Below are 22,249 nucleotides of genomic sequence, written 5' to 3'. Positions count from 1 at the left end.
GTGTCCAGGCTACGAACAGGTGGCCGTTACACGATTATGGCCACCAGCGACGAGGAAAGTGGAGGACTACCTGGCGTCGTCTTCAAACCGCTTACAACTGCACGAAGAATAGCATCTTGTTGATACTCTTGAATGTCTACTGTCTGGCTACGTCGAGTCATAACTCAACTAGCCCTCGGCTTGCTTCAAAAGCTCTTCGGCTCTCTTTGCGTACTGATCCATTGCAAATAATTGAATGGCTGGACCAACACTGATTCGCGCGACTCCGATCTCTGCCAGTTCTTTGACAGTAAGTCCACCGTTCCATTTGAGTGACACGTTCAAGCGACCCTGAAACTCTCTAACCATTCTCTCAACCTCTGCTCGGCTGACACCTCTCTGGCCGCCTCCCCATACAAAGACTGTAGCGGCACCGGCATCTAGGTACTTCTTTCCTCTCTCGATGACTTCATCCATCGCACCTCCGCGGATCAGGGTGTCGCATCTAGCATTCAGCACAAAATCGGGGAGACCTAGGTCTTTAGCCGTTGCGAGTGCGGTTTGGAGGCGCTTGACCGCGACGTCAACGGGATACATTTTATGCGTGTCTTTATCGCAATCTTCGAGGTTGATGCCGACCGCGCCTGCCTCGACAACGAGTTTGACGGCCTCCACCAGTTTGTCGCCGTAGCCGTCCTGCAGGTCCACCGAGAGGGGCTTGTTGTGCTTTGCTGCAACTCTGCCGATTCCGCGAGCAGCATTCAAATTCTCCTCGAGCGTCATGTCGTCGTCCTCGGTGCCGGCCGCCCGTGCGACGGCATATGAGGCCGTGGCTAATGCCGAGCATGACGGGAGCGCTGCGACGGCCGTGGCAGAGAGGATGTCATAGACGTTTGCCAGGACAAGCGGTTGTCCGGGACGGTGAAGGGAGCGGAGTGTGACGGCTTGTTCGTTTAGTGTCGCAACTGCCATGATTCATGGAAAGACTGCAAAGAGTGAGCACGTTTCAAACCGCGGTGTCTTGCACGAGAAAATGCAGTAAATACGCGATGAGCATGGATTTCTTGCACGGCGGATTAGGGACCTTATTCGTACCATATATACATGTAGATCTAAATATCAAAGGGTTCATGGTCATCGAGCCGTTTGAATGGTCACATCCACAGCATACGGTACGCGGTAGTCCAATAGAAAGGCCGCGGACATCGAACCGGCTGAACTACGATCTACGCAAGTTGAGTAATACTAGTAATCTTCTCGAGCGAGCCTGCCGCTACAGGTGTCTGTCCCTTACTGGCAAACCTTGAAAACAGCTCTGTCAGCACAAGCAATGCGACGTATTCGGCAGTGATATATCCCCTAGGGGTTGGTTTAGGGCATGTGTCACCGTGTTTTCAGTCTTGTAGAAGGAAGGGCGTGTCTGCCTTGGGGTACTGGGCTGGGTAAAAAATTGACCTCCTGGGTGTGAATCAACATTTACATGCCCTTTTCAGCCTGCCTGTGGCTTTAAGTCTCCAGTGCTGATGCAAAAGCATGAGTGTGGGACATACATAGCAGCCCTCCGCCTGCTGATGGGTGAAGGGAGGATACAATACAAAAGAGAATTCGAGACCATCACGTGCCTAGGAAAAGAAATATATACCTGAATATTGATCGTTGCTGGCTGATGAAAATAAAGGCGGTCAGCCGTTAAAATTGCCCGAGTAGGTAACATGGCGGCAGTAAATTTTTCGTTGTTGGTATTTGAAGAGTTGAGCCAGAAACCGTGCACTACGTAGTAGGAGCGTGCGCCCAAGGGCTGACCTGGTGACGCGCAGGGCAGATGAGTCAAACCGACTACCTGCGCCGTCTCTCACATGTTCAAGTCTTAGGGACCGACTTTCGACTTCGGAACAACCACTCACTGATCAGACACAGAAGGTGTACCTGGTAAGACAACAAGTGGTAATACAATCCATTGAACAAGACCTCTACTTCACCAAAGATCTATCAAGTCATTCCTGCCGTCCGTGCTCCAAAACATACCTCAGCTCGGCCTCTTCCATGCATTGCGGCCGTGGCTGGATTTCCATGATCCTCTGGATGGATGAAGAAGATTAATAATGCTCGCCAGAAGTCATAAAGATACAATTCATATTCCTTGTTGGTCATCCTTCTCCGCTCATGCCGTGCCTGGCGAGAATGCATCACCTGATGATGAAACGAGTCTCACACAAGCTGCGGCGACCTCGCTGCAACGGCTAGTCATCGTCCTCGTCCCCACCAAGACCAGCATTCTTTTTCATCATGGCGACATCATCCTTGAGATCCTGGATTTTCCGGGCCAATTTCTTCTTCAAGATCGCATTCTGCGTCTTCTTCAGTAACTCGGTCTGCTCTGCAATCTTCTGTTGCATATCTTCAATCCGATCCTTGACCTGTTGCAGATTCTCGTCACCTTCCTTCTCCGCGTCGTCAAGATCTTCGTCCTCTTCACCGCCTTCGTCGTCCTCGTCTTCATCCGACGACTGCTCGGCCGCAGAAGCCGGGGTGTGCGCCGCGGTTGCCGAGGGCGATGCCGATGTGCTTGTCACTGCAAACGAGGAGTCACCGGCTTCGGGGATGTGCAATGTATTTCGTGCTTGTACTGCAGTCTCCACGGCCGGAGGCTCATCCTCACCAGCAAACATCCGCTCGAACTCGTCAACCTCATCCTGTCCAATATCTTCGACCGGGGTCTCCGTGTACATGGGCGTCTCCACGGCAGGAGCATGCTGACCGTTCTGCAGCGAGAAGTAGCCGTCCATTTCGTCATCTTCCTCGGCCTCAGCATCCTCGTCCTCGCCCAGACCAGAACTATACCGCTCCTCATCGAGCCGAGGATCGTGGTCAAGAAGCTGATAACGAACCGAACTCGCCGCCTTATCGGCCTCGAGCAACGCCTTGACTCGTCGTTCCACAGACTCAATGTCATCCACTCGTGTCCGCTTCGTCCTTGCGAACCGGCGCTTCCTCACCCATTTCATTGGCGCTGTCAACCCATGCGCGTACTGGTAATTCTTCGGGTCGACATCCTCCGGAAGGGGATAGTTCCTCGCTTCTTCATCTGTGTTACACCTGCCCAGCACCAGCAGCATCTGGCAGACATCTATACTCTTGATCCAGCCCTTTTTATCCCACGACTTCATCCCCTCGATAATACAGGGCAGGTCGACCATCGTTATGGCATACTGATTACCTCTAATAATCAGAATGCCCCGTCTGCCCAGCGTATCTAGCATCCTCATCTTGACGTCTGCGCCTCCTTTGGAACGTGGCAGGTGCACCGTGCCATCCTCGATAGCTTTGCGTAGATAATCGCAATCAGGGCCTGGTTGCATGCGTAGTACGAAGCCTTCATGGATCATGGGGTCTGCCTCGCGCTCGTCAAGTTCCGAATCATAGCCCACGCCAATCGGGCGCTTGGGCGCCTTGCCCTTCGCTTTCAACTTGAACAACGTCGGCGCTGTTGTAGGTTTTGGCGGCGGGGCAGGTTGGCTCGGTGTATTTAGTGTGATCTTTCGTATAACAGGTTTAGGCGCTCGGATGGGGATCTCATCATCTTCAGAGTCGCTCGGCATGTGTTGTTTCTTGCGTTTCTTTTTAGATGAGGAGCCCGAGGCACCAACCGACATTGTCTCTGAAGGGGCAGGCTTGGGCGCGTTTTCCGGGCCCTTCAATGGGGTGCCGAGTTTGAGCTTGATGGATGGCGTGCGGACTGCGCTCGTGGGTACGGGCGTTTGTACCAGAGGAGGCGCCCCTGCTGGAGGGATCTGTGGTTTACTCAGCTTGAGTTTAAGCTGCGGGCGTTGCGAGCCATTTTTGGCAGCGTCCGACATATCGTCGTCGCCGCCGGTGTCGCCGTCTCCTCGGGCTACGTCGTAGTTGTAGGAAGGAATCAGGTCATGGCCATCGGGTTCGGTGTCGTTGGAGGACGGTTGAGGCTCAGTATTCTCCTCGTCCGAGTCGATGTAGGTGTCGTTGATCTGCTGCACCTCAGGTTCTGGAGCGAGTCGTACTCTCTTCGGAGGTTTAGATGCGGCAGCGCTGGTCTGACGTCTGTGGGCTTTTCTCGTGGAGAGAATGGATTTGGCGCGTCGCTTTGCATGATGCGCCGGAGTGTGCAGCCTGGACTTGCCTTTGGGCTTCGGATGGTTCGCCCGAGAAGGCTCTGGGGACACTGCGTGGGCGCCGTTATTGGCGGTTTCGGGCGTCCACTCTTCGGCGGCAGGCGCCACACTCTGGGCGGAGGAATTCGTCTCCTCATCTTCATTCTTCTCGGGAGCTGGCACATGTGGCCTCCATTCTCGCGAAGTCATTGGGAAGTGCGATAATTTCTCTGGAGATAGCTTCAGGACCAGAAAAGAAGTCGAAGGGAGTTCGTCCAGTGCTTCTCTCCTGCCTTTTGGGAGAAGCTCCGCGACAGAAGTTGTAGTTCTGGCTCGGATCCTGGGTTTGCCCAAAGGCTGCTGCTTTTTTCTGCCAGCCATTGTGACCGTCGGTGATGGACTGAAACGCGTCGCTTGGTTTTCACTCTAACAATTTTGCAATGTATCTCTTCCCTTTTCACTGAAGACACTTGCAGCAAGATTCCTGTAATCGACGCCGGGCGAGAATCAGAGCCAAGATGACTTCAGCCGATTTGCACACCGCGTTATTGCGCCCAGCAGTCATTCAGATCCTGAGAGCAGCTGGTTTTGGGTACGCTCGACCAGCCGTCATCGACACAGTCACCGATCTCGCCGCAAAGTATCTGTTATTATTGGCTTCTTCGACCGCTCAGAACGCCTTCAACACGCATAACACGTTTGTCCCGACGATCCAAGATGTGAGACTCGCCCTCAATCAAGCAGGCGCGCTTGCTCCGCAGATGAGCACGACTGAGGAGTCTCTGAGGGACGAGGTTGAAGTCGAGGGCGCGCTGGTTCCTTTCGAGGATCTGCGAGGAGTTCAAGGATTTGTAAATTGGGCTCAAGGACCAGTCAACAAGGAAATCAGGAGGATCGCGGGTTTTGGTGACGATGCAAACGTCGAGGAAATCGCAGCTGGACTTGATGAAAAGGAAGATTATCTGACCGGTTAGTTTCTGGCTGTTTGGGAATTTCGACTGATGGCGGAGTGACTGACTCGTGATACAGCGCTGAAAAAGAAGCACAGCAAGACTGGCGAAGAATCACGATATCAAGGCACGGTGCTTGGTAAAGAACTTGAATTGCAGGCTGTCACCATCGTCGGAGGACCAGCTGCATCGATTACTGAGTGGACACAAAATTCGTTGTCGCGCCCACAAATTTCAAGCCCGCACGATGAAGATGCTGCTGCCACACCTGCAACCTCAGGCATCAGCAGTGCACCACCGTCACCCATTGATCCTGAGGTATCAGAATCATTCATGTGAGATTTGGCATCATCGCAGCCTCATCACCGCCTTTTCAGAATAGCTAGTCCGACTTATCACAATGAGAGTTCTGGACCAGCCACTGATCACACAAAGGCGATAAGTGCGGCAAAATTCTCTGTCTGCACACTTTTGAGCTGAAAGATATCCGCAACCGCGATTGAGGGGGTCAAGGTCCCAGGTGTCTTTATGCTCTTGGTGTAACTCACCATACGGTGAATATGTACCTAGATCACGGTATTCAACCCTGAAAAAGAACACTCCGTTGCGACGATCGGCCACTGCAGGCAGGATGGGCACCACCACACTCCAGCAATCACCAAAAAATACGAGACACAATCAAAGTCCCCAAACCTCGGAAGCAGGAAACAAGATGTACAAAGTCATGGGTCTTGAGTCCCAAAAACGGCACAATCCCCAGAACTCATTTTGCGCTACAGCACATGGGAAAGGACGAATGAATCGTCAGAAGGTCTACGATCCAACCATGATACACCCGAACAACAACTTGGTGCGAAAAATGGTCCATTATATTAGTCGATCTCTCTGAGAAAGGAAAAGAATAGTCCTTAGGGAGAAGCCTCCTCTTGGCAACATTGAAAACCCTCTATCACGCTCCGCAGTCGTCTTCATCATCTCAAGCGAGTAGTCATCATCTCCAGCATCAGCAGCCTTCCAGCTCAAATCAGGAAGCGCACTCGATCGATCTGGGACCTCACCTAGACAAGCAGACATGGGTCATTAGCAATCGCCGTCCTCAAGACACTCAGCTATCTAGGAAGGTAGACTCACCCAACCAGTCCTCTCGCCTCGCACCCTATTTTCCTGCCCGCCAGCAAGGCCATACTGATCGCTCGTGCGCGCCTTCCTCTCCTTCTTTTCAGGACGGCGCTTACGAGACCTCGGTTCAACGCGACGAGTTTGACCCATGGGCTGCCCGGTCGTCAAAGTACCATTGCCACTGCCACTGCCATTGTCACCTGTGCCCGAGACGAAAGATGTCGTGAACGTCGTTTGACCCATTGAAGTCATGCTCCAAGCCGTGCTGTCAGTTGTCGTTGATCTTGCTAGCCAGGGGGCATCGCTACTTGCGCAGAAAGCCACGGTGGCATTGGTGTTGCAGATCGTTGAGGCATTGGGGTTCATGCTTGTTGGACCGACTTCGCTGGACAAAGTGCTTGAAGCATTGACTGTAGTGGCAGCCGGCATTGTGAAGCTGGAAGCGGCGTCGGAAGAGGTGCTGTTTGCAGACGGGCCTGTCATGGTAGGGCCGACGGGAGAAGAGTCAGTGCTCGAGGTGTTCAAGCCTGTAGCTGCGGCCTGCAGAGAAGCATTGTATTGGGAGAGCATGCTCGTCATTCCAGTCATATTCCAGTCGAGCCAGGCTGAAGGCGCTGGTGTCTGCGTGCCGGAGATGCCGGTGCCTGTGCCTGTGCCGTTCGACCAGAAGAACGACGAAGAGGCGGTGGTGGCGTTGAGAGACGACGACGTGTTTGAAGAAGACCCTGTACCACTGGGACTCGCTCCCGTTGTCAGTGCCCCCGAGGCTTCAGAGGTCGAGCTCGAATTCCATGAGGTGGAAGTGCTAGAAGAATTCCCCTGAATGGCAGAGCTTGATTCAGACTGCGAGGCGGCTGATGTCGTGCTCCCATTGACGGGTCCCACGTCTTGAGTACTTGAGGAACTCAGGCTTGTGCTGGTCTGTGAGACTGTCGGCCCCTGGACTGCGGTCGTGTTCGCGCCAACCACAATCGTCATGGTCAGGGTCCTTGTTGCTGACGATGATGAAGAGCTTGCCTCGTTGCTCGAGGACGTCGCCTCGCTCGCGGACGCCGAGGACGACGCTGAAGGCGGGCCAAACAGTGTCGCGGTGAACGTGACTGATTCTGGGGATGGGGTGAAGCCAAAGGTGAAGATGGTCAACACACCATTACTGCTTTGAGACGATGATGTGCTCGGCGCCACCGACGAAGTGTTGCTCCAGAGAGGCGTCTCACTGCTTGTATCCGAAGTGGATGCTGAACCGGACCCGAAGCAGCTTGAGCCTGAGAGGTACCGACATGACGAGTTATAGGAACTCGATGATGAAGCACTCTGGGTGGCATTGGCAATCACAGTCTGGGTAACGTTCATGGTCATGGTAATCTCTGTTGTTGAGCTGATGGAACTCGTTGCATTGGTCGTATTGGACTGGGCGGTGCTAGTCCCGGTGGCGTTCCATAAAGATGTATCTGACGAGGCACTGGATGTCGAGTTACTGTAGTCTGAGCTTGTTGTAGACGTTGCTTTTTGATAGGCACTTGTTGACGACGAGGTAACAAACGAAGAGCCTGAAGACGTAGAAGACTGCTCTGGCCCAATTGTGGATGACCCCGTTGCATTACCCGTTGCATTGGTCGTCAAAGGCTGATTCCACGAAGAGTAGCTCTGCCATGGACTATCGTAGCCAGCAGAAGTGCAGGGGAAGCCAGGATGCACCTCGCAGATTGGAAGAGGACGAGGTGTGATTATAGGTTCGATGATGGTTCCGGAACGGGGGTTGCTGGGGTAGGTGAAGTTGTAAAGGTTGAACGGCCTATCGGTATCGTTGTCGCAACGGCGTATGATCCGATCAGGAGCGACTAAAACAAGGTCAGCACAATGTGTCCTGCTTCTCAACCATTCCCAGTACCGACCTGCCTGGGGAACACCATAGCTCAGCGCCAGGCGAGCGAATACAGTACAAAGAGTGAACAGATGGTGGGGCATCTTGAGGATCTCCCCTACTCAGGCCTAGAAATGGAGAGAATTTGGCGCAGGTGAGAGCATCAGAACTCTCAGCCAGAAGCTTTATACCGCCCTTAGTATGACTTCAGGAGGATGCTCTCTTACCTCCACACTCTGCGACATCCAGTCTGTGCAGCATACCTTCAAGCAAACTCACTTCGGAGTGGTCATGCCACACATGCTCCGATCAGGGCGAGGTGCAATCTCGCGTGCAAGCTGTTTTCCGCGCGTGAGTCGGATGGATTTCAAAAAGCCTCCCCTCGTTCCTGTCATATTCACGTTGCCTGCATGCTTAACTCCTAGTTGGTAGGTGTGGAGTTCCCCTTTCACAAAGTCTTGAGCTCATCTGAAGACGGATGCATCGGGCCGATGGACCCCTCCTTTCTCAACGGTCGACGTATGGATCGAAGGTGCCTGAAGATGAAAGTGCGCAAAGCACAGATGAAGCCCTCATTGCCCCCGGTCTCGGCTCGGCTAACGAAACCTATGTTGGAGTCGTGAAGAGAATTTCGTTGACGTCGGGAAGAAGCAGCACGGTGCGGATGATTTCCATCGGCCCCTGACATCGGGTAGAAGCCGTCGCGTTTCCAACCAGATCGATGTGATACAATCGGCCAGCATAGCGAAGGCACGGCCTCGTCCGAATAGCATCAATGCTAAAGATCGGAGTTGCGATCAGCAAAAAAGACCAAAAGTTGCATTCATGAGCTGCATCAACAAGGGCCTGCAGGATCAATCTAAAGGTCTTTGAACGTAAAAGAATGGCAATGAACTTTGTTTTCTGAGAGCCAAATGCTCGAAACCGATTTGTCCCACCCAGGACGAGCTGTGGAGGAGTTTTCTGCATGAGTCTGTATCGTTTTGCAAGGATGTTGCAGATGCAGTCTTCCTCCCATCAGCAGAGTTGACACATCTCGTGTTTTCGGAGTCAAATTCAGTGAGCACTGGGCGATGCAGGTGCCAGATGCCATCTTGGCTCGGAAGGTGAACGTTCTCTTCTCCTCTCTTCTCTCCTCTTCTGGCGAAAAAATCAGGGTTCCATTGACTAGTAAGCATCTGTGGCCACCCTTGTACCTGTACACCGGGTACAAATCGAGACTTGCCTATGTCATCGCTATCATGCTTTCGCTCATCGGAGCTTGTGAGGGAATAATGTGGACGTGGTCACCTCCCAGTAAGTCGCCTTGCAAGGATATCTCAACGATGTTAGAGATGCTGTCGGCCAATGACGAAAAAGGAGATAGGCTCTCTGCTTGAGCATCCAGCATTGATCTTTCGTAACAGTGTAGTGCGAAAGTGTAGTGCTCATGCTGCAGGAACCACCGTGCTAGACGAAGCTTTCTAGAAGACCGGTCCGCTTGCCACAGAGCAGGAGAAGGCTTGCTGGTAAATTTGTTGCGATAGACTCCGGACATGGCTTCTATTCTCCACTTGATGTTGTTGATTTGCGCTTGCAAAGAGACATCATGGCAGGTCTGCCGCTGTAGCTGCATCAAGTTACACTGCAATTCCGCAAGTCTTGAGAGGATCGAGTCTGGTCCATAAAGCGAATTCCAGTTGTCCACTACTTTGCTGATGATCCTTTGCCCTTCCTCGCTTCGACCTGTGCGTGCATAGAACTGTGATCTTCCGAACTGGTGCACCAGCGTTTGGTAAGCAGACTCGCCAAACGTCTTGGAAAGAGAGTCGATGATGCAGCTGAACACAACCTCGGTGACATGAGTCCTCAGTCTGCGATCAAAGTCGGATCTCAGTAACACGGTGAGGGGGTGATCGTGTCCCAGGATAACCGAGGCCATCTCAGCGACGTGTGGCTTTATCTTTGCGTGCAGTACGGAGGAGTTCGGCATATTTATCCCATAAGCCAGCTCGACAAGCGAGAACAACAATTCCGGATGCTTGTCTCGAAGGAAGTCCGGGACCGCATCCAGAGTCTCTTTGAGAACGGCAAAAGCTGCATTTACCTTTTTTAATTCCAGAAGGGTTGACACAATGTAGAATGTCTCCCGAAAAATCTCGAGCTTATTGTCCATATCGAAGATATTTGGGTTTTCTTTCACAAGAGATGACCATGGGAAGCTATACTGCCCCAGCATCCAGTTGAAAGACTGGCTCAGAACAAACTCAACTTTCAAGTCATCACCGGTGGACATGATTGTCGTAGGAGGTCCAATTCGCCAGCGGTGCCTTGAGGGTATGGTATTGTTGCTGCGTCGTCGCTCAGAACTCCTCTGCGTAATTAGAGCAGATCGCGATCTCCCCAAAGAAGGGGCATCGCTCGTCGGTATGGTCTCCCACTCCGGATCATGTTCGTCCTCCGACTGAGCATCAAGTCCTTGGGCTGTTGGCGCCGAATTCCTCTGATGGTTTTGGATGCTGGCCAGCCGCTTTCGCCGATTTACAACGACCGCAGCATGATGGCGTGCTCGGGTTTTGCTTTGGTTCGATTTGTCCTGAACGTCAATGAAGACGATGTTGGACATATCAAACTATGGTTCGGAGCCCCGTCTTACGCAGCTTTCTTCTTCTGGTGATGCACGCCGCGGATTCCAGAGATAACGGCAGTGCCGACTCGAACGTTTGATGTGACTCATTTGGCACATGGCAGAACGGCGAAAGCAGAGGCGTCGGATTCATGCACAGGCAGGAGGTCCATGCCGCTTTCGAACTTTCGAATAGAATTCCGTTTCGGCAAATTTAGATCCTTTCCCACAAGGTCCTATCGCCAATGATCTAGAGGTCGTATTGATAATCTACCCAAATGTTGAGCACTCTTGGCTCTCGTATTTGTTCCAGTAGTACACATGTGCAGAGAGATGGAGAGGGCCTGGGCTGTACCAGGCGGGCAAGTTCATCCGAAGAACGAACAAGATGAGCACGGTGGTAGGGCGCCTTCTCTCCAAATCTGAAAAAGGGCATCATAAGTGCAGATAAGAGCATATGACTGCATCAGTACGTCGTCTTGTATTTTCTCTTTGAGGAAGTGCATTCTCTCAACCGCAGCATGGATGAGATCAAGAGTCCTGTGACGGAGAAAGCTCAGAGGCACCTCAAACGCCGCCCACAGCACGTGATGGGACCGTCATGGATTCACTACCTCAGGTAGGTATCCTAGGTACCAACGTGCCAAATAACAAAGAATACTAGTATTGCCTAGGTGTTCCAGCTCTCTATGGTGGCGGGGGATCGATTTCATTCCAAAACATCTAATAAACGCAAGTCTCTCTGGTGAGATTGTACATACAACACATTATTCTCCCAAACCACGCTAAAGTATTCAATATCACAACCCCTGCGCCACCCCATGCAGGTCTTCCAGCAGAAACGCCGATGCTAGTGTATGCCTCAAGTGAGCGGAATTGGGATGGGTCCAGCTAATGTTGCCTTCGTCAAGTCGTCCACATTCGTTGCCGTGTTTTGATTTGTGAGTGCGGCAAATGCCATGCCGAACATGTTTGGCTGGACATCAGCGTGCAGATCGCCATTGCCGTCTGTGGTCACTGGGGTGTACGCAGGCAGGTTGTTCTGGTTGACCCATGCCATGTATAATGGGCCTGAATTCCAGCCCTGTGGCATCATGGTCGGTTGTCCTACTCTGAAGACCAACTCTCCAGGCGCGTTGGGGGTAGCGAAAGACGGACCGCCATAACCGACAATGCCCAGGTCGGGGAACACCGGCAAGGAAATGATCGATTGAGGCAGGTTCTGGCATGAGCCTCCGACGACGAAATCGAGAGCCAGATTGTAAGCCCAAATACCACTGATTGGGGTCTCAAATGTGGTGGGGTTGGGTATCTCGCCCGCAGTCAGGCGGAAGAACGCATCGTGACGAGATTCAACAGGGAGGATAGAGCCGATGGTAGCTTCGAGGCCTGGATCGGTCGTCGACAGGGCGCTTTGCAGACCTATAAGAGCCCCAATCCCGACGCTTGTGATGATGTTGCCCAAAGCAAAGAAGCTTGTCTCGTCAGAGACAGGGAAGTTGTATTGGCAAGGCAGGACATCTTGAGCTCCGTTGCCTGTCAACAGTCCCACAATTGCTGCCACGTGGACTTCCTCTTGCGCAGCAATATGGGAAACCACATTCAGATTGCTCACGCCGTTTGTTGTGCCACCGCTACCCCATTGCGTGAAATTCATCAGACCCTCTTGGAAGAAGGCTGATTCGAGATTCTCCAGGAAGTTGGCGACTTGAAAGTTGTTGAGAGCATTCTGCGACAGTTTGGGTGTACCAGGTTGGTTTGGTAGGCCACCACCAGCTTGTTGAGTGATCTGAGGTGGTAGCGCCGTGCCTGTGACCAGTGCTGGAGCCGCAACGGCTGACTTGGAGAGAAAGAAGAGCGCGACGGGAAGGATCGAAGACAACATGGCTGCAAATACAGACTTGAAGAACCGAGAACTGCAGGGAAAGAAAACAAGCACAGAAAGTCTAGCAGCCTGCAGACCAGAGACTGGAAGATATTATAGATCTTCTTTGCCTTTTGAATTGGGGGCGGGTGTCCCTGTACTCCCTGTTCAAGCCGTAAGCACTATCGCAAGATGTAAGGCCCCGACCGGGCCTAACGAACTTCAGCCACATGCATTTGGGACCATGATAACAGAGTCGCAGAAACCATCATCGCACAGATACATACAGGAGGCCAACGCCATGGGCACGTCAAAGCATCCCTGAGATACTCGAAGTCCTCGCTGCGCAGCCCGCAAGAGCGAGGTAGCAGGACGTTGCCGTGAACAAAGTCGGCTTAAAAGGACAATCTGCTCGTGGAGCCGCGGGCGAAAAGGTGCGCAAATGGAGACGCAATGGCGATTTGAGGATTAATTCTGGACCATGGACACCCTGTAGGGCTCAAGAACAAGCTTCGGTAAGCACTTGAAGCTTTCAGCTTTGGATTCTTCGGTCCGTTGGCGACTCTGTCAGCATGGCCCAAAATTAGACTCCGTCGCAAACAAAGCCGGAGTGATAAAAAGCTCGACAAACAATTGATGCAAACGTGCCAAGCTGAAGCTCTGATCTGATCCAATGGCGCTCTCCGAAGAAAGCTTTGTCTGACAAGGCCTCATCTCCAGGATTCCACGCTTATCCCGCCGGGCCTTATCGCTATCAACCACGTCAGACGGCTTCATTTTACCTTCCATGACGCCTTCGACTGGTTTATGGACAAGCAGATTCCGTGTTAAGAAGAAGCCTCCAATTCATTCGAGGAGTACTCCGTAGAGCTCCTCCAAAACTACGCGTCTCGGGTCAAGATGAGTTCGTTCGGTATCTGCTCGCATTGCTTGCGAGCTCTCCGGCAGAGCATTCGGCAAGAGGCAAGTCCTACGCCCATGTTTCCGCCAAATCTAACACATTTTGAACAGAAGTTGCTCCTCGCGAAGTCACCAGTTTCCGGCCAGCGATATCTGTCCCTAGAGCAAAAGGAGACCACTCCCCAGAGCCATACCAAACGACCGAACCTCCACATCAATGTTCCAACCGCCACGCCGACCAACACCACGAACCTCACAGCCCAAGTCCCAGAGGACCCTCAAGATCAAAATGCACCAAAACCCTCCAAATCCAAATCAACCCTGAAGCCCGGTCTCCCAGCAGGGCCCAGCGTCTCACAGATGCAGGCACAGATTCAAGAATCCCTCAAGCGTCCCGCCGCCACCAATCCTCTCGCCAATCGCTTGGCACAGAGCTTCCGCAAGACTGCCAAGGGCACAACGCAGACGTACATAACCTACGGAGAGACGGAGGCTCTTTTCAAATCCTGTGCTGCACAAGCAGATTACACAATCCCCGAGGATCAGCGCATGGGCATTCTCACGGGAAAAGGACCTCCCAAGACGGCTGATGGGATCGATCTCGGCCAACCCGTGGCAGACACATGGTGGTTCAATACAATAGGCCTGCCGCCCACCTTCTCCACCTGGTCTCAGGTCGCCTTCCTCCACATGTACATTATCACGGTGCGGCTGCGTGCAGTAGAAACCGCCTCCGAGTTCCAGAACTACCAGCGCTATCTGATCGAACATTTCTCACATGCTGCGGAGGACAAGATGGTGCTGTTGCATAACATGTCCGCAAGGGGTGTACGGAACAAGTACCTGAAGGACTTGTTCTTGCAATGGCGGGGTATTCTGGCCGCGCACGATGAAGGCATGGTCAAGGGTGATGCTGTGCTCGCCGGCGCAATATGGCGAAATCTCTTTCGTGGACAAGAGGATGTTGATTGGGAAAAGGTTGCCCTTGTGGTCGCATTTGTGCGTAGGGCAGTCACCAAGGTTGGAAATCTGGACATCAACACCATCGCTACCAGTTTGAACGGACCGGTTGGGATCTGGGCCCAGAGTCACCAGCCTGCAGGAGACCTGGTAAGCCGGCAGAGCAGGCAGCTCAATGCGCCGTTCACAGGGTGAAGCCGTTTTGAGCACACGAAGTTTGTTGTTCATCGGACAGATTCTGGAAATCAACTCCTTCGACCTCGGCTCCAAAGGTGGGATGCAGTTTCTTGATAGTGAGGGTTTTGAATTCTGGCTCTTCGCTGTAGCTGCCCATGGTGTCGATGCTGGCTTCGGAACTGTCCTGTTGGTGGATTTGAGATTCACGATGACTTTGATGAAATTGTTGCTATGGTCTTGTCTCTCATACAGGTGTTCGGGTATCTCAGGCTCCTTATATCCACTGTTGACTGGGATGCCCATCGAAAGGGACGCAAGGAATCACACTTGCACCCGTCTCGGTTCTCGGCTTGTGGCTCACTGTCAAGTGATGTGGGGCGCAGATGTGGATGACTTGAAGCGACACACGTCCGGCATGTAAGAAGAGAGACATAGCCGAAGGGCAATGTGATGGCTATGAACATCTTCTGCGTGTCAGGCAAAGCAATGCAAGCACGGCAAGAAACCGGCTGCCTTGGCACGGGGAATGAATGCTTCTCGTAGCTTGCTTCGAGGCCATGATGGGCCGCTACTAAGAGCATGGGGCAGTTTGCTTGATATGTTGCGGGGCTGGCAGTCGGAGCATATGTAGGGAGTCAAGTTGGAGTATACCTATTTTTTGCACATTTGTATGGAAGTACCCGGATGACGCCAGTAAGAGTGGTGGAGGAATCTGGGGATAGAGGAGGTGGATATGCATGAAGCTGGGGAATTGGGGAAAGCCAGATTTTGGGCTTCTGAGATGATTCAAATCGCTCTAGGAGCCTTGTCCGATCGGCCTTCTCTGCTGTCATGTCTAATCCTGTAATGCTGGGCGTCCAAGGCTCCTGGAATCTTGAACACTGGTCCTGAGTCGCTTCGGCATATGGGATGGTGACGGGCCTTGGTGGTGGGGAGAGATGTCGAAACCTCAGGAGTAGAGTGTGGCGGATAGCAAGCAGGTAAATGGAGAGATGCCATCATCCTTGACAAGGGCAGTGCATCATGAATTGCCGGTGCCGGTTGACTGTCTAACAGGAGGCCGATGCTGTGAGGCTAAGTATATCTCTTTCCAGGACAGGTTTGATACGCTTGGCATGAGAGTTCGAACACGAGTTGGGAGGTGTCAATTTCCACCCAGTGATGCGAGACCCTAGGCACTGTATGGGCGCGTGGGTTATCCTGTCTGCTTGCCAGGACTCGGGAATGAGTTATGTGGACGGTGGCCTCGTGTCCGACCTCGCTCATTGAGAGCCGGTGTTATGAGGATCAACCACCTACAGGTACTCACGCTTTCTCAACCTCTTTGACACCTGAACCGCCCTTTCCTGCCAGCGCCCCGACCTCAATGACCTCGACCTTCGCTTTATCACCCTCCATGACCATGGCAACCTCCTCCAGACTGGGTCCTTTGGTCTCAGGATATACGAAAAAGATGGTGCTCGTCTCGATAGCCAGCCAGACGACATAGACGATGTAATAGTGCCAAGTGATATTCTGCAGGCCGATTGGATTGACGAACTGATTGAATGAACTGCCTCCTCGGGAGAAGAATTGGGTGATCGCCACTCCTTTGCTGCGGTGGATGAAAGGGAACACTTCACAGATGAAGACATATGTCAGTGGCATCATGAGGTTGTAAAACCCGTAGAATGAAGATGAGAGCGACCACCGCTTTAGCAGCGGAGTTGTTGGTGTGATCTTGTGCATAGACTGCCGAGGCCGCAGTCCAGCATGCAAACATGATGGTCATGCCGGTGTAGGAGGTCAAATACTGGCGTCGGCGTGGCAATTTGTGGGTGAGGAAGGCACCGGTGACTCCCGTGACAAGATTCCAGCATGAAAGGCCAAGGTTGATCTCGTTTTGTGTTCGCTTGGCCGTGATACCCACTGATGCAAGGACTTTGGACAGATAATATGAGACCAGACCGTTGCCAGACCACTGCGAGAACAAGCCGACACATGCTGCAATGAGAACACGTCTACGGTTGACGTTGGTTGACACGAGTTCTTTCCAAGGCGTCTTTGTGCCCTCAATTTCCATCCGGATTGTTTCGCGAATTTGATGGAACTCTGCTGCCACAAATGGACTCGAGCGGTCACCTTCGGCGTGATACTTGATCAAGATCTCCAAGGCCTCTTCATGTCGGTCCTTGGATACGAGGAAACGTGGAGACTCGGGGATGAACCTGTGACGTTAGAGATGCGGTCGTGTCACAGAAGGGGACTGACTGGCTTACCATATGAAGATGAGTTGTAATGTCGATGGTAAGAGCTGGAGGAGCGAGGGCAACCGCCAGCTCCAATTGCTGTCCCAAGAGTATGTCCCTAGCGTGACTCCGGCAGCAATGATTGCACCAGCATACCAGCTCTCGTTGAACAAGCCCGTGATTACAGACCGTTCTTTGGGATACGCCAACTCAGCAATGAGTTGTGAGGCTCCACTAATGGCATATACGATTCCCATACCCAGAATGATCCTTGCGACAAGAAACATTGCAACTGCGAAGGTGTCAGCATACATAGCCATGCAGTTTCAAACGAGGGTACGTACTGTTGACAGCCGCCGTCTGCAGGATGGCACCAACGCTGATGATGGCGGAGCCCAGCACCACGCAAGCTTTTCGTCCGAAACGGTCATTCACATACGGAACGAAAGGGACGGCAATGACTGCTCCAATGGAGAATGCCGCCGTCATGACACCAAGCAAGGCTCCTGTTGGGCTGTTGAAGTCTGCAAACATGTTAGCAGGGCAAACGCTGCTCGAGAAGCGATATGCTTACAATCCTCCCACGGCTGCACAGCCTGGAGTCCATTCAGGACACTCCCATCGTACCCGGACGTCATTTCGACACCAAGAGCAGCCGGGACGAGGCAGAAGTATAGCCGGCGAAGATTCTTCTTTCTATACCATGGTGTCGTATCTTGGGCAAGCAAGTGTTCGATCTCCGACACTTTTGCGACATCGGTGGCGGCCACGTCGTGGCCTGCTATTGCCTTCGACATTTTGGCTTGGTGTTGCGAGCGCTAAGCTAAGCAAGATTCACGGCCCTAATGGAGAAATTCGAGCTCCATGAGTCCCATGGCGACCAGGCTCATTTTAAAGTCCTGAGGTATACTCGGGATCAGACTTCGAATATCTGCCGATGCAGGGAGTAGAGTTGCCCACGACCGTAATTCGGAGGCATATCGGACGGCATGACTGATGGAGCAACGTTGTCTCGCACAAAGCCTTCATAGGCTAAATGATGAGAGCTTTTGGCGTGCCTTGAGGCGGTCGATAGTATTCCATCAGCTTGGTAAGGCATATTCCCCGCCTCAACCCCGTTCCTTTCGACAAGGCCAAGCGGGCAATCCAGCGGGTGTCATCATGGGGACCTCAGGGGGTGAGACAATGATTGGACGTTCTGTCAGCACAACCACATGAATTTAGCCGGAATGCATATTTGAGGCAAAACACAACGGCAGCCGGCAGGCGAGCATACTATCAAGACCCGTAGCCGTCTGATGCCGTCAATCTCTTGGCCTGGACTTGGAAAGCTTCCACGGGTCTTTGTATTAGGCGAGCAGCAATGCTTTGGGCAATGCTTGCGCTGGTGAGCCAAGAATCAGGTCTCCTGCTGCTGACCACGGCACTCTTGCTCGAATGGCTGAAAATAAGTGCTTTCTGCGCCCTTCCTCACCAAGGTGGTACTGGTTACTCGGTAACTTCCCAACTTCCTGCCGCCACGTTGCCTTATATGGCAATTTTGCCTGCCCAATTCGGCTGACCGCCTTTGTTTTGATCAGCCAGCAACGATGGATATTTGGGTATATATTTCTCCAGTAGCAATCAAGTGCCAGTCAAATTTCTCTTTTGCATGCCACGATGCCGGGCGTACTGCTCGCTGTGGATATCGGCGGCAAATGCGCTGTCCGCAAAGGGTGATAGAACACAGGGACTGTTGTGGCTGTCTGAAGAGGAAGGGAGACATGCTCGCTCTTACCTTGCCGTGGTACTTGATATTGACTGGTACGACCATCAATCCTTGACCGCGCGTTCTATCAGGTAGGAGAGATGCAGGACGATGCGATTTCGTGTCTGGTGGACAAGCTTGGGCACTAGACGTGGTGGCCTCCAGGTAAGCGAAGGTGAATGACATGTGGTTCTAATGTCATTGAATATGACCAGCTCGTGAGTGAATGTCTTTAAAGTTGTCTTCACTTAACTGTCTTCACTTAACTGTCTTCACTTAATTGTCTTCACTTAAAGCCTCATGGGTACTTACTCGAGCTCGTCTTTAACGGATCTCTCGATATCTACAACAAGGTCTTCGCACACGATTTGCAAATCACAGTCGATGAGGGCGCTGCAACATGATCCGACCTAATGGCCTCGTGTCATTCCTGATTTGTTACTTGCTCATGATTTTGAGTTGCACACCATTGCGATGTTCTGCACTCGAAAGTGCTTTCCCTCCTGGATACCCGAATATTGGAGGGCCTCCCGGCTACACAGCAGCCCAGCGGCAGGTCTTCTTGAAGACGTTCCAAGACGGACTTGATCTGGCGAAACACACTGTTCTCTTCTGGCCATGTGATCCTGCCAACGACGAGGTATGTGTCTAATAGTGCTCACTAAGTACCATTCATGAATTTTTTTGGTCGGCGGAGCGCGATATGTTGAGCAAAGAATAAAGACAGCCTTCAAATACCGCCTCTCGCCTCAACAGCAAAATTTCTGACCGAGTCCTGACTCTCCGCAGATATACACTCGTTATTTCGATCCTGCGGACGCCACCTTCGTGAATCAGATGTTCCGAGCAATCGCGAATATCGACTTCAACCTGGACTTGACGGATCCGCAAAATGTCGCCCAGCTAGTCTCTCAACCAGCAACTTGGAATGAGAAGTTGTCGAGATTGTCTATTCACTTCATGGAGGACCACCCAGGTGTGGCACAAATTCCAGCCCCAGTACGCGGCCATGGATCTTGCCAACCAAGGTTTACCGCCGCCTATGTGGTCCCAACCGATGGCGGTCGATCTGCGCTGATGTCGGTCTGCCCGTGGGCTTACGTGGTTTACCCATTCTTGCACGACATCCAAAATCCTCCTGCATGGGCTGTGGATCCAAGCAAAGACCAAAGCAAAGGACCGCAATACTACGATGGGTATGGGTGCGAAAGTCTGGGTATATCTGACAGCTGGCTTCTGTACAGTCTTTCAGCCATGATGCTGCACGAGCTCATGCACTTTCCTGGTCTATTCGAAGATGTCCCTGGCTACGCTGATCATATTACGATTGGAATCTCCAAAGATATCAATCACATGATCGGGGACTTCATTGGTCCAGCTCCCCCCGACGGCTATGGCCCCTACAATGCCATGCTAATCAACCGGCTTCAGCCGAAAGATGCGAAAGGACTTGCATGGAAGGGCATTTGGAATGCCGAAAACTTCGCCGCCTATGCTGCCAGCAAATACTGGTCAGAAGGCTGCGGAAGGACGTTCAAAGAATGTCCCAACCCCACGGCTGCTGACCCATTTGAACGACACCAACCTCAATGGCCCTTCTGGTCTTAAATGATGAGAGAGCAGCAAATGGAGAGGTCAGCTCAAGCGTACAGCTTGGAATCGCGGGCTCTGCGCTTCTTCGTCTTTTCCAAGGGCCAAGGCAAGCGGATGATCGAGAAGAACGTCAAGCAATTGCAAGAGTAGCCAGAGGATGGAAGCGGGAACGGAGCAAAATGGCAACAAAGAATTCAATCTGACAAGGGGCCGTATTCATGCAGCGCCTTGCTAAAAGTCTCTGGGTCTCAGAGGTGGCCAGCTTATTCTTTACTAGTCTATTCGAGCCATCACTAAGACTTCGCGGCCACCGAAGCATAATCAGACATTATCCTGTTCAAACCTTGTCTTTGGACACAATTCTCGTAACTGAAGCTCTTTGCCAATTCCTCCAAGGCAGCTTCATCTTTCCCACGGAAGAGCTCGGCGAACTCTTGACAGAACGTTTCGGCCAGGAAGGTCTGAAGAACAGCACGTTCGACATGGCGCGCCGTATTCCATGTCGAAGGGTAGACATCTTTCGCTGTTGGGGAGACCGAGTCGATCCATTTGATGAGAGGCTCCATGACGCCGTCGACCTCTTTAGAAGGGTACTTGCCCCAAGCGTCTAGTTGTAGCCGTTTTTTCTTCTCCAGGATAGGCTCAATCAATTTATTCCAGGCCGAGTCCGGCGAGGTATAAACCATTCCCTGCAGACCGACGTCCTTGAACAGCCATATGGACCAAGGGATCTGGAAGCGGTCGTAGATTCGCAATTGCTCTCCCAACATGTTGTACCTATCTTGGTTGATTTCTTCGGCGTTCTCGTCCCATTTCAGGTTGGCGTAGACTGGGCCGAATTCGCCGTTCCATATGGCCGTTTTGTGGGTGCGTTGGAACTCTGACTTTCGGAGAAACTGATCCTCGAGCCTCTGCTTCTGCTCGGCCGTGCCTTTGTATGGTCTGCCCGTGGGGAAGCCCATCATGCTGTAGTCGTGAAGCGAGTAGACGCAGTTGGGCAGGACGGTGTCGAAACCCTTCCATTCAGCGGCAAAGGTGTTTCCGTCGAGCCATAGAATGTGGTCTGGGTCGATTGCGCGGATGGCCTTTTCGAGGCGCTCGTAGAAGGCTGGCAGACGCACATGCTTGGGGTCGCAGGGCTCGTTGATCGGGTTGTAGCCGGCGACCCACGGATTGCCCTTGTACCGACGAGCGAGTTGCTCCCAGAGCCAGACGGTCCGGTCTTGGTGGTCTTTGTAGTCCCAAAACGCGGCATAGCTGGTCGTGTTGTCGGCGTGCCAGCCGGGACTTTGGCCACCGGGGACGGTGTGCATGTCGAGAATGGTATAAATGCCGTGGTTGGCGCACAGGTCGACCACGCGATCGAGGTGCTTGAAACCGCTTTCCTTCAGCACGCGCGGGTTCATGTCGTCCTCGAAATGCCGGTAGTTGAAGGGGATCCGGATGCAATTGAGGCCGAGAGACTTGAAGAATTGGGCGTCGGCTTCGGTGAAGAAGTAGTACAGCCATCGGTCGAAGAAAAAGTCGTAGTTCTTCGAGCCCATGACTTCGAGCATGGCGGCGCGAATGCTAGACTCGTGACCTGGATAGCCCGTGATGAAGTTCTCCATGCTAGTCGAGGTCAGTATCCAAAGAAGCCCAAGGCAGCGGTGTCAGGTATACTTGAGCCATCCCCCTATTGCGGCGCCTCGTAGTATGACGGGGGCGCCAGTGCTGTCCACGACTTGCGTGTCCTTGACTTTCAAGATACCTGTCGCCATTTGCGCGAGTTTAGGGCGGAAACAAGGGTCGAGCGTGCTATCCGACAACGTCTCGGTCTGTCGTCTTGCTTTCGTGAACGGTGAGGACTTCACTAGCACGTATTGCGACCGCTTTACCTTTGACGAGGAACATCACGAGAGCATAGACGTGCCGATTCGAATCCCAAGTACATAGGCTTCATGAATTTAGCCTGAAAGGAGCGATGAGAGTGATGGGCCGGTTTCGGCGCACACGCCGTTTCAGCCGATCGGACATGCCTGGAAACACAGCCAAGAGAGAACGCGATCCTTCAGACGGCTTCGTACATAGTCCTGCGCAGATGCTGAGGCTCACTGGACATCTAACAGCTACAGTGTTGTCCGTTAAGAGAGACTT

General features: G+C 52.6%; 10 protein-coding genes across 10 annotated transcripts; 3 read left to right on the top strand and 7 right to left on the bottom strand.

Moving 5' to 3' along the window:
- Positions 1–119: 119 nt before the first annotated feature.
- PV05_09578 (uncharacterized protein) lies at positions 120–1,070 on the bottom strand. The gene has a single exon (XM_013455921.1). It carries the CDS (start codon positions 949–951, stop codon positions 169–171), a length of 783 nt encoding a protein of 260 aa, XP_013311375.1. The 5' UTR covers positions 952–1,070; the 3' UTR covers positions 120–168.
- Positions 1,071–1,922: 852 nt separating this feature from the next.
- Positions 1,923–4,487, bottom strand: PV05_09577 (uncharacterized protein; the record flags this gene model as incomplete). The annotated part of the gene is made up of 1 exon (XM_013455920.1): positions 1,923–4,487. One exon carries the CDS (start codon positions 4,485–4,487, stop codon positions 2,220–2,222), a length of 2,268 nt encoding a protein of 755 aa, XP_013311374.1. The 3' UTR covers positions 1,923–2,219.
- Positions 4,285–7,724, top strand: PV05_09576 (uncharacterized protein). Its single transcript, XM_013455919.1, has 2 exons — positions 4,285–5,075; positions 5,136–7,724. Exons 1-2 carry the CDS (start codon positions 4,625–4,627, stop codon positions 5,393–5,395), a joined length of 711 nt encoding a protein of 236 aa, XP_013311373.1. The 5' UTR covers positions 4,285–4,624; the 3' UTR covers positions 5,396–7,724.
- PV05_09575 (uncharacterized protein) lies at positions 5,907–8,828 on the bottom strand. The gene is made up of 3 exons (XM_013455918.1): positions 8,071–8,828; positions 6,188–8,016; positions 5,907–6,114 (listed from the first exon to the last, which is right to left on the bottom strand). Exons 1-3 carry the CDS (start codon positions 8,141–8,143, stop codon positions 6,076–6,078), a joined length of 1,941 nt encoding a protein of 646 aa, XP_013311372.1. The 5' UTR covers positions 8,144–8,828; the 3' UTR covers positions 5,907–6,075.
- A 257-nt stretch (positions 8,829–9,085) lies between these two features.
- Positions 9,086–10,644, bottom strand: PV05_09574 (uncharacterized protein; the record flags this gene model as incomplete). Its single annotated transcript, XM_013455917.1, has 1 exon — positions 9,086–10,644. The coding sequence occupies one exon, from the start codon at positions 10,642–10,644 to the stop codon at positions 9,265–9,267; it is 1,380 nt and encodes a 459-aa protein (XP_013311371.1). The 3' UTR covers positions 9,086–9,264.
- Positions 10,645–11,360: 716 nt separating this feature from the next.
- Positions 11,361–12,685, bottom strand: PV05_09573 (uncharacterized protein). The gene has a single exon (XM_013455916.1). It carries the CDS (start codon positions 12,527–12,529, stop codon positions 11,507–11,509), a length of 1,023 nt encoding a protein of 340 aa, XP_013311370.1. The 5' UTR covers positions 12,530–12,685; the 3' UTR covers positions 11,361–11,506.
- A 649-nt stretch (positions 12,686–13,334) lies between these two features.
- Positions 13,335–15,724, top strand: PV05_09572 (uncharacterized protein). Its single transcript, XM_013455915.1, has 2 exons — positions 13,335–13,471; positions 13,520–15,724. The coding sequence occupies exons 1-2, from the start codon at positions 13,409–13,411 to the stop codon at positions 14,561–14,563; spliced, it is 1,107 nt and encodes a 368-aa protein (XP_013311369.1). The 5' UTR covers positions 13,335–13,408; the 3' UTR covers positions 14,564–15,724.
- On the bottom strand, positions 15,300–17,746 carry PV05_09571 (uncharacterized protein). Its single transcript, XM_013455914.1, has 4 exons — positions 17,348–17,746; positions 17,118–17,297; positions 16,804–17,065; positions 15,300–16,752 (listed from the first exon to the last, which is right to left on the bottom strand). The coding sequence occupies exons 1-4, from the start codon at positions 17,568–17,570 to the stop codon at positions 16,164–16,166; spliced, it is 1,254 nt and encodes a 417-aa protein (XP_013311368.1). The 5' UTR covers positions 17,571–17,746; the 3' UTR covers positions 15,300–16,163.
- A 1,174-nt stretch (positions 17,747–18,920) lies between these two features.
- On the top strand, positions 18,921–20,128 carry PV05_09570 (uncharacterized protein; the record flags this gene model as incomplete). Its single annotated transcript, XM_013455913.1, has 2 exons — positions 18,921–19,160; positions 19,310–20,128. 2 exons carry the CDS (start codon positions 18,921–18,923, stop codon positions 20,126–20,128), a joined length of 1,059 nt encoding a protein of 352 aa, XP_013311367.1.
- A 166-nt stretch (positions 20,129–20,294) lies between these two features.
- On the bottom strand, positions 20,295–22,212 carry PV05_09569 (uncharacterized protein). Its single transcript, XM_013455912.1, has 2 exons — positions 21,776–22,212; positions 20,295–21,724 (listed from the first exon to the last, which is right to left on the bottom strand). Exons 1-2 carry the CDS (start codon positions 21,871–21,873, stop codon positions 20,407–20,409), a joined length of 1,416 nt encoding a protein of 471 aa, XP_013311366.1. The 5' UTR covers positions 21,874–22,212; the 3' UTR covers positions 20,295–20,406.
- Between the last annotated feature and the right edge of the window lie 37 nt (positions 22,213–22,249).

The sequence above is a fragment of the Exophiala xenobiotica genome, assembly GCF_000835505.1.
Source record: "Exophiala xenobiotica strain CBS 118157 unplaced genomic scaffold supercont1.6, whole genome shotgun sequence".
In the NCBI taxonomy this organism is placed as follows: domain Eukaryota; kingdom Fungi; phylum Ascomycota; class Eurotiomycetes; order Chaetothyriales; family Herpotrichiellaceae; genus Exophiala; species Exophiala xenobiotica.
Note: the sequence above shows the minus strand (reverse complement) of the source record. Positions and strands in the feature narration are given on the sequence as shown.

Excerpts from the sequence above, each read along its gene's own strand:
- PV05_09578 (XM_013455921.1), bottom strand. The coding sequence starts at position 951 with ATGGCAGTTGCGACACTAAACGAACAAGCCGTCACACTCCGCTCCCTT.
- PV05_09576 (XM_013455919.1), top strand. The coding sequence starts at position 4,625 with ATGACTTCAGCCGATTTGCACACCGCGTTATTGCGCCCAGCAGTCATT. Across the intron at positions 5,076-5,135 it reads AAAGGAAGATTATCTGACCG|CGCTGAAAAAGAAGCACAGC; the intron begins GTTAGTTTCTGG and ends CTCGTGATACAG.
- PV05_09575 (XM_013455918.1), bottom strand. The coding sequence starts at position 8,143 with ATGCCCCACCATCTGTTCACTCTTTGTACTGTATTCGCTCGCCTGGCG. Across the intron at positions 8,017-8,070 it reads CTATGGTGTTCCCCAGGCAG|TCGCTCCTGATCGGATCATA; the intron begins GTCGGTACTGGG and ends ACCTTGTTTTAG. Across the intron at positions 6,115-6,187 it reads GAGGCGAGAGGACTGGTTGG|GTGAGGTCCCAGATCGATCG; the intron begins GTGAGTCTACCT and ends CTGCTTGTCTAG.
- PV05_09573 (XM_013455916.1), bottom strand. The coding sequence starts at position 12,529 with ATGTTGTCTTCGATCCTTCCCGTCGCGCTCTTCTTTCTCTCCAAGTCA.
- PV05_09572 (XM_013455915.1), top strand. The coding sequence starts at position 13,409 with ATGAGTTCGTTCGGTATCTGCTCGCATTGCTTGCGAGCTCTCCGGCAG. Across the intron at positions 13,472-13,519 it reads GGCAGAGCATTCGGCAAGAG|AAGTTGCTCCTCGCGAAGTC; the intron begins GCAAGTCCTACG and ends CATTTTGAACAG.
- PV05_09571 (XM_013455914.1), bottom strand. The coding sequence starts at position 17,570 with ATGTCGAAGGCAATAGCAGGCCACGACGTGGCCGCCACCGATGTCGCA. Across the intron at positions 17,298-17,347 it reads TGTGCAGCCGTGGGAGGATT|ACTTCAACAGCCCAACAGGA; the intron begins GTAAGCATATCG and ends ACATGTTTGCAG. Across the intron at positions 17,066-17,117 it reads GCAGACGGCGGCTGTCAACA|TTGCAATGTTTCTTGTCGCA; the intron begins GTACGTACCCTC and ends ACACCTTCGCAG.
- PV05_09569 (XM_013455912.1), bottom strand. The coding sequence starts at position 21,873 with ATGGCGACAGGTATCTTGAAAGTCAAGGACACGCAAGTCGTGGACAGC. Across the intron at positions 21,725-21,775 it reads GCAATAGGGGGATGGCTCAA|CATGGAGAACTTCATCACGG; the intron begins GTATACCTGACA and ends GACCTCGACTAG.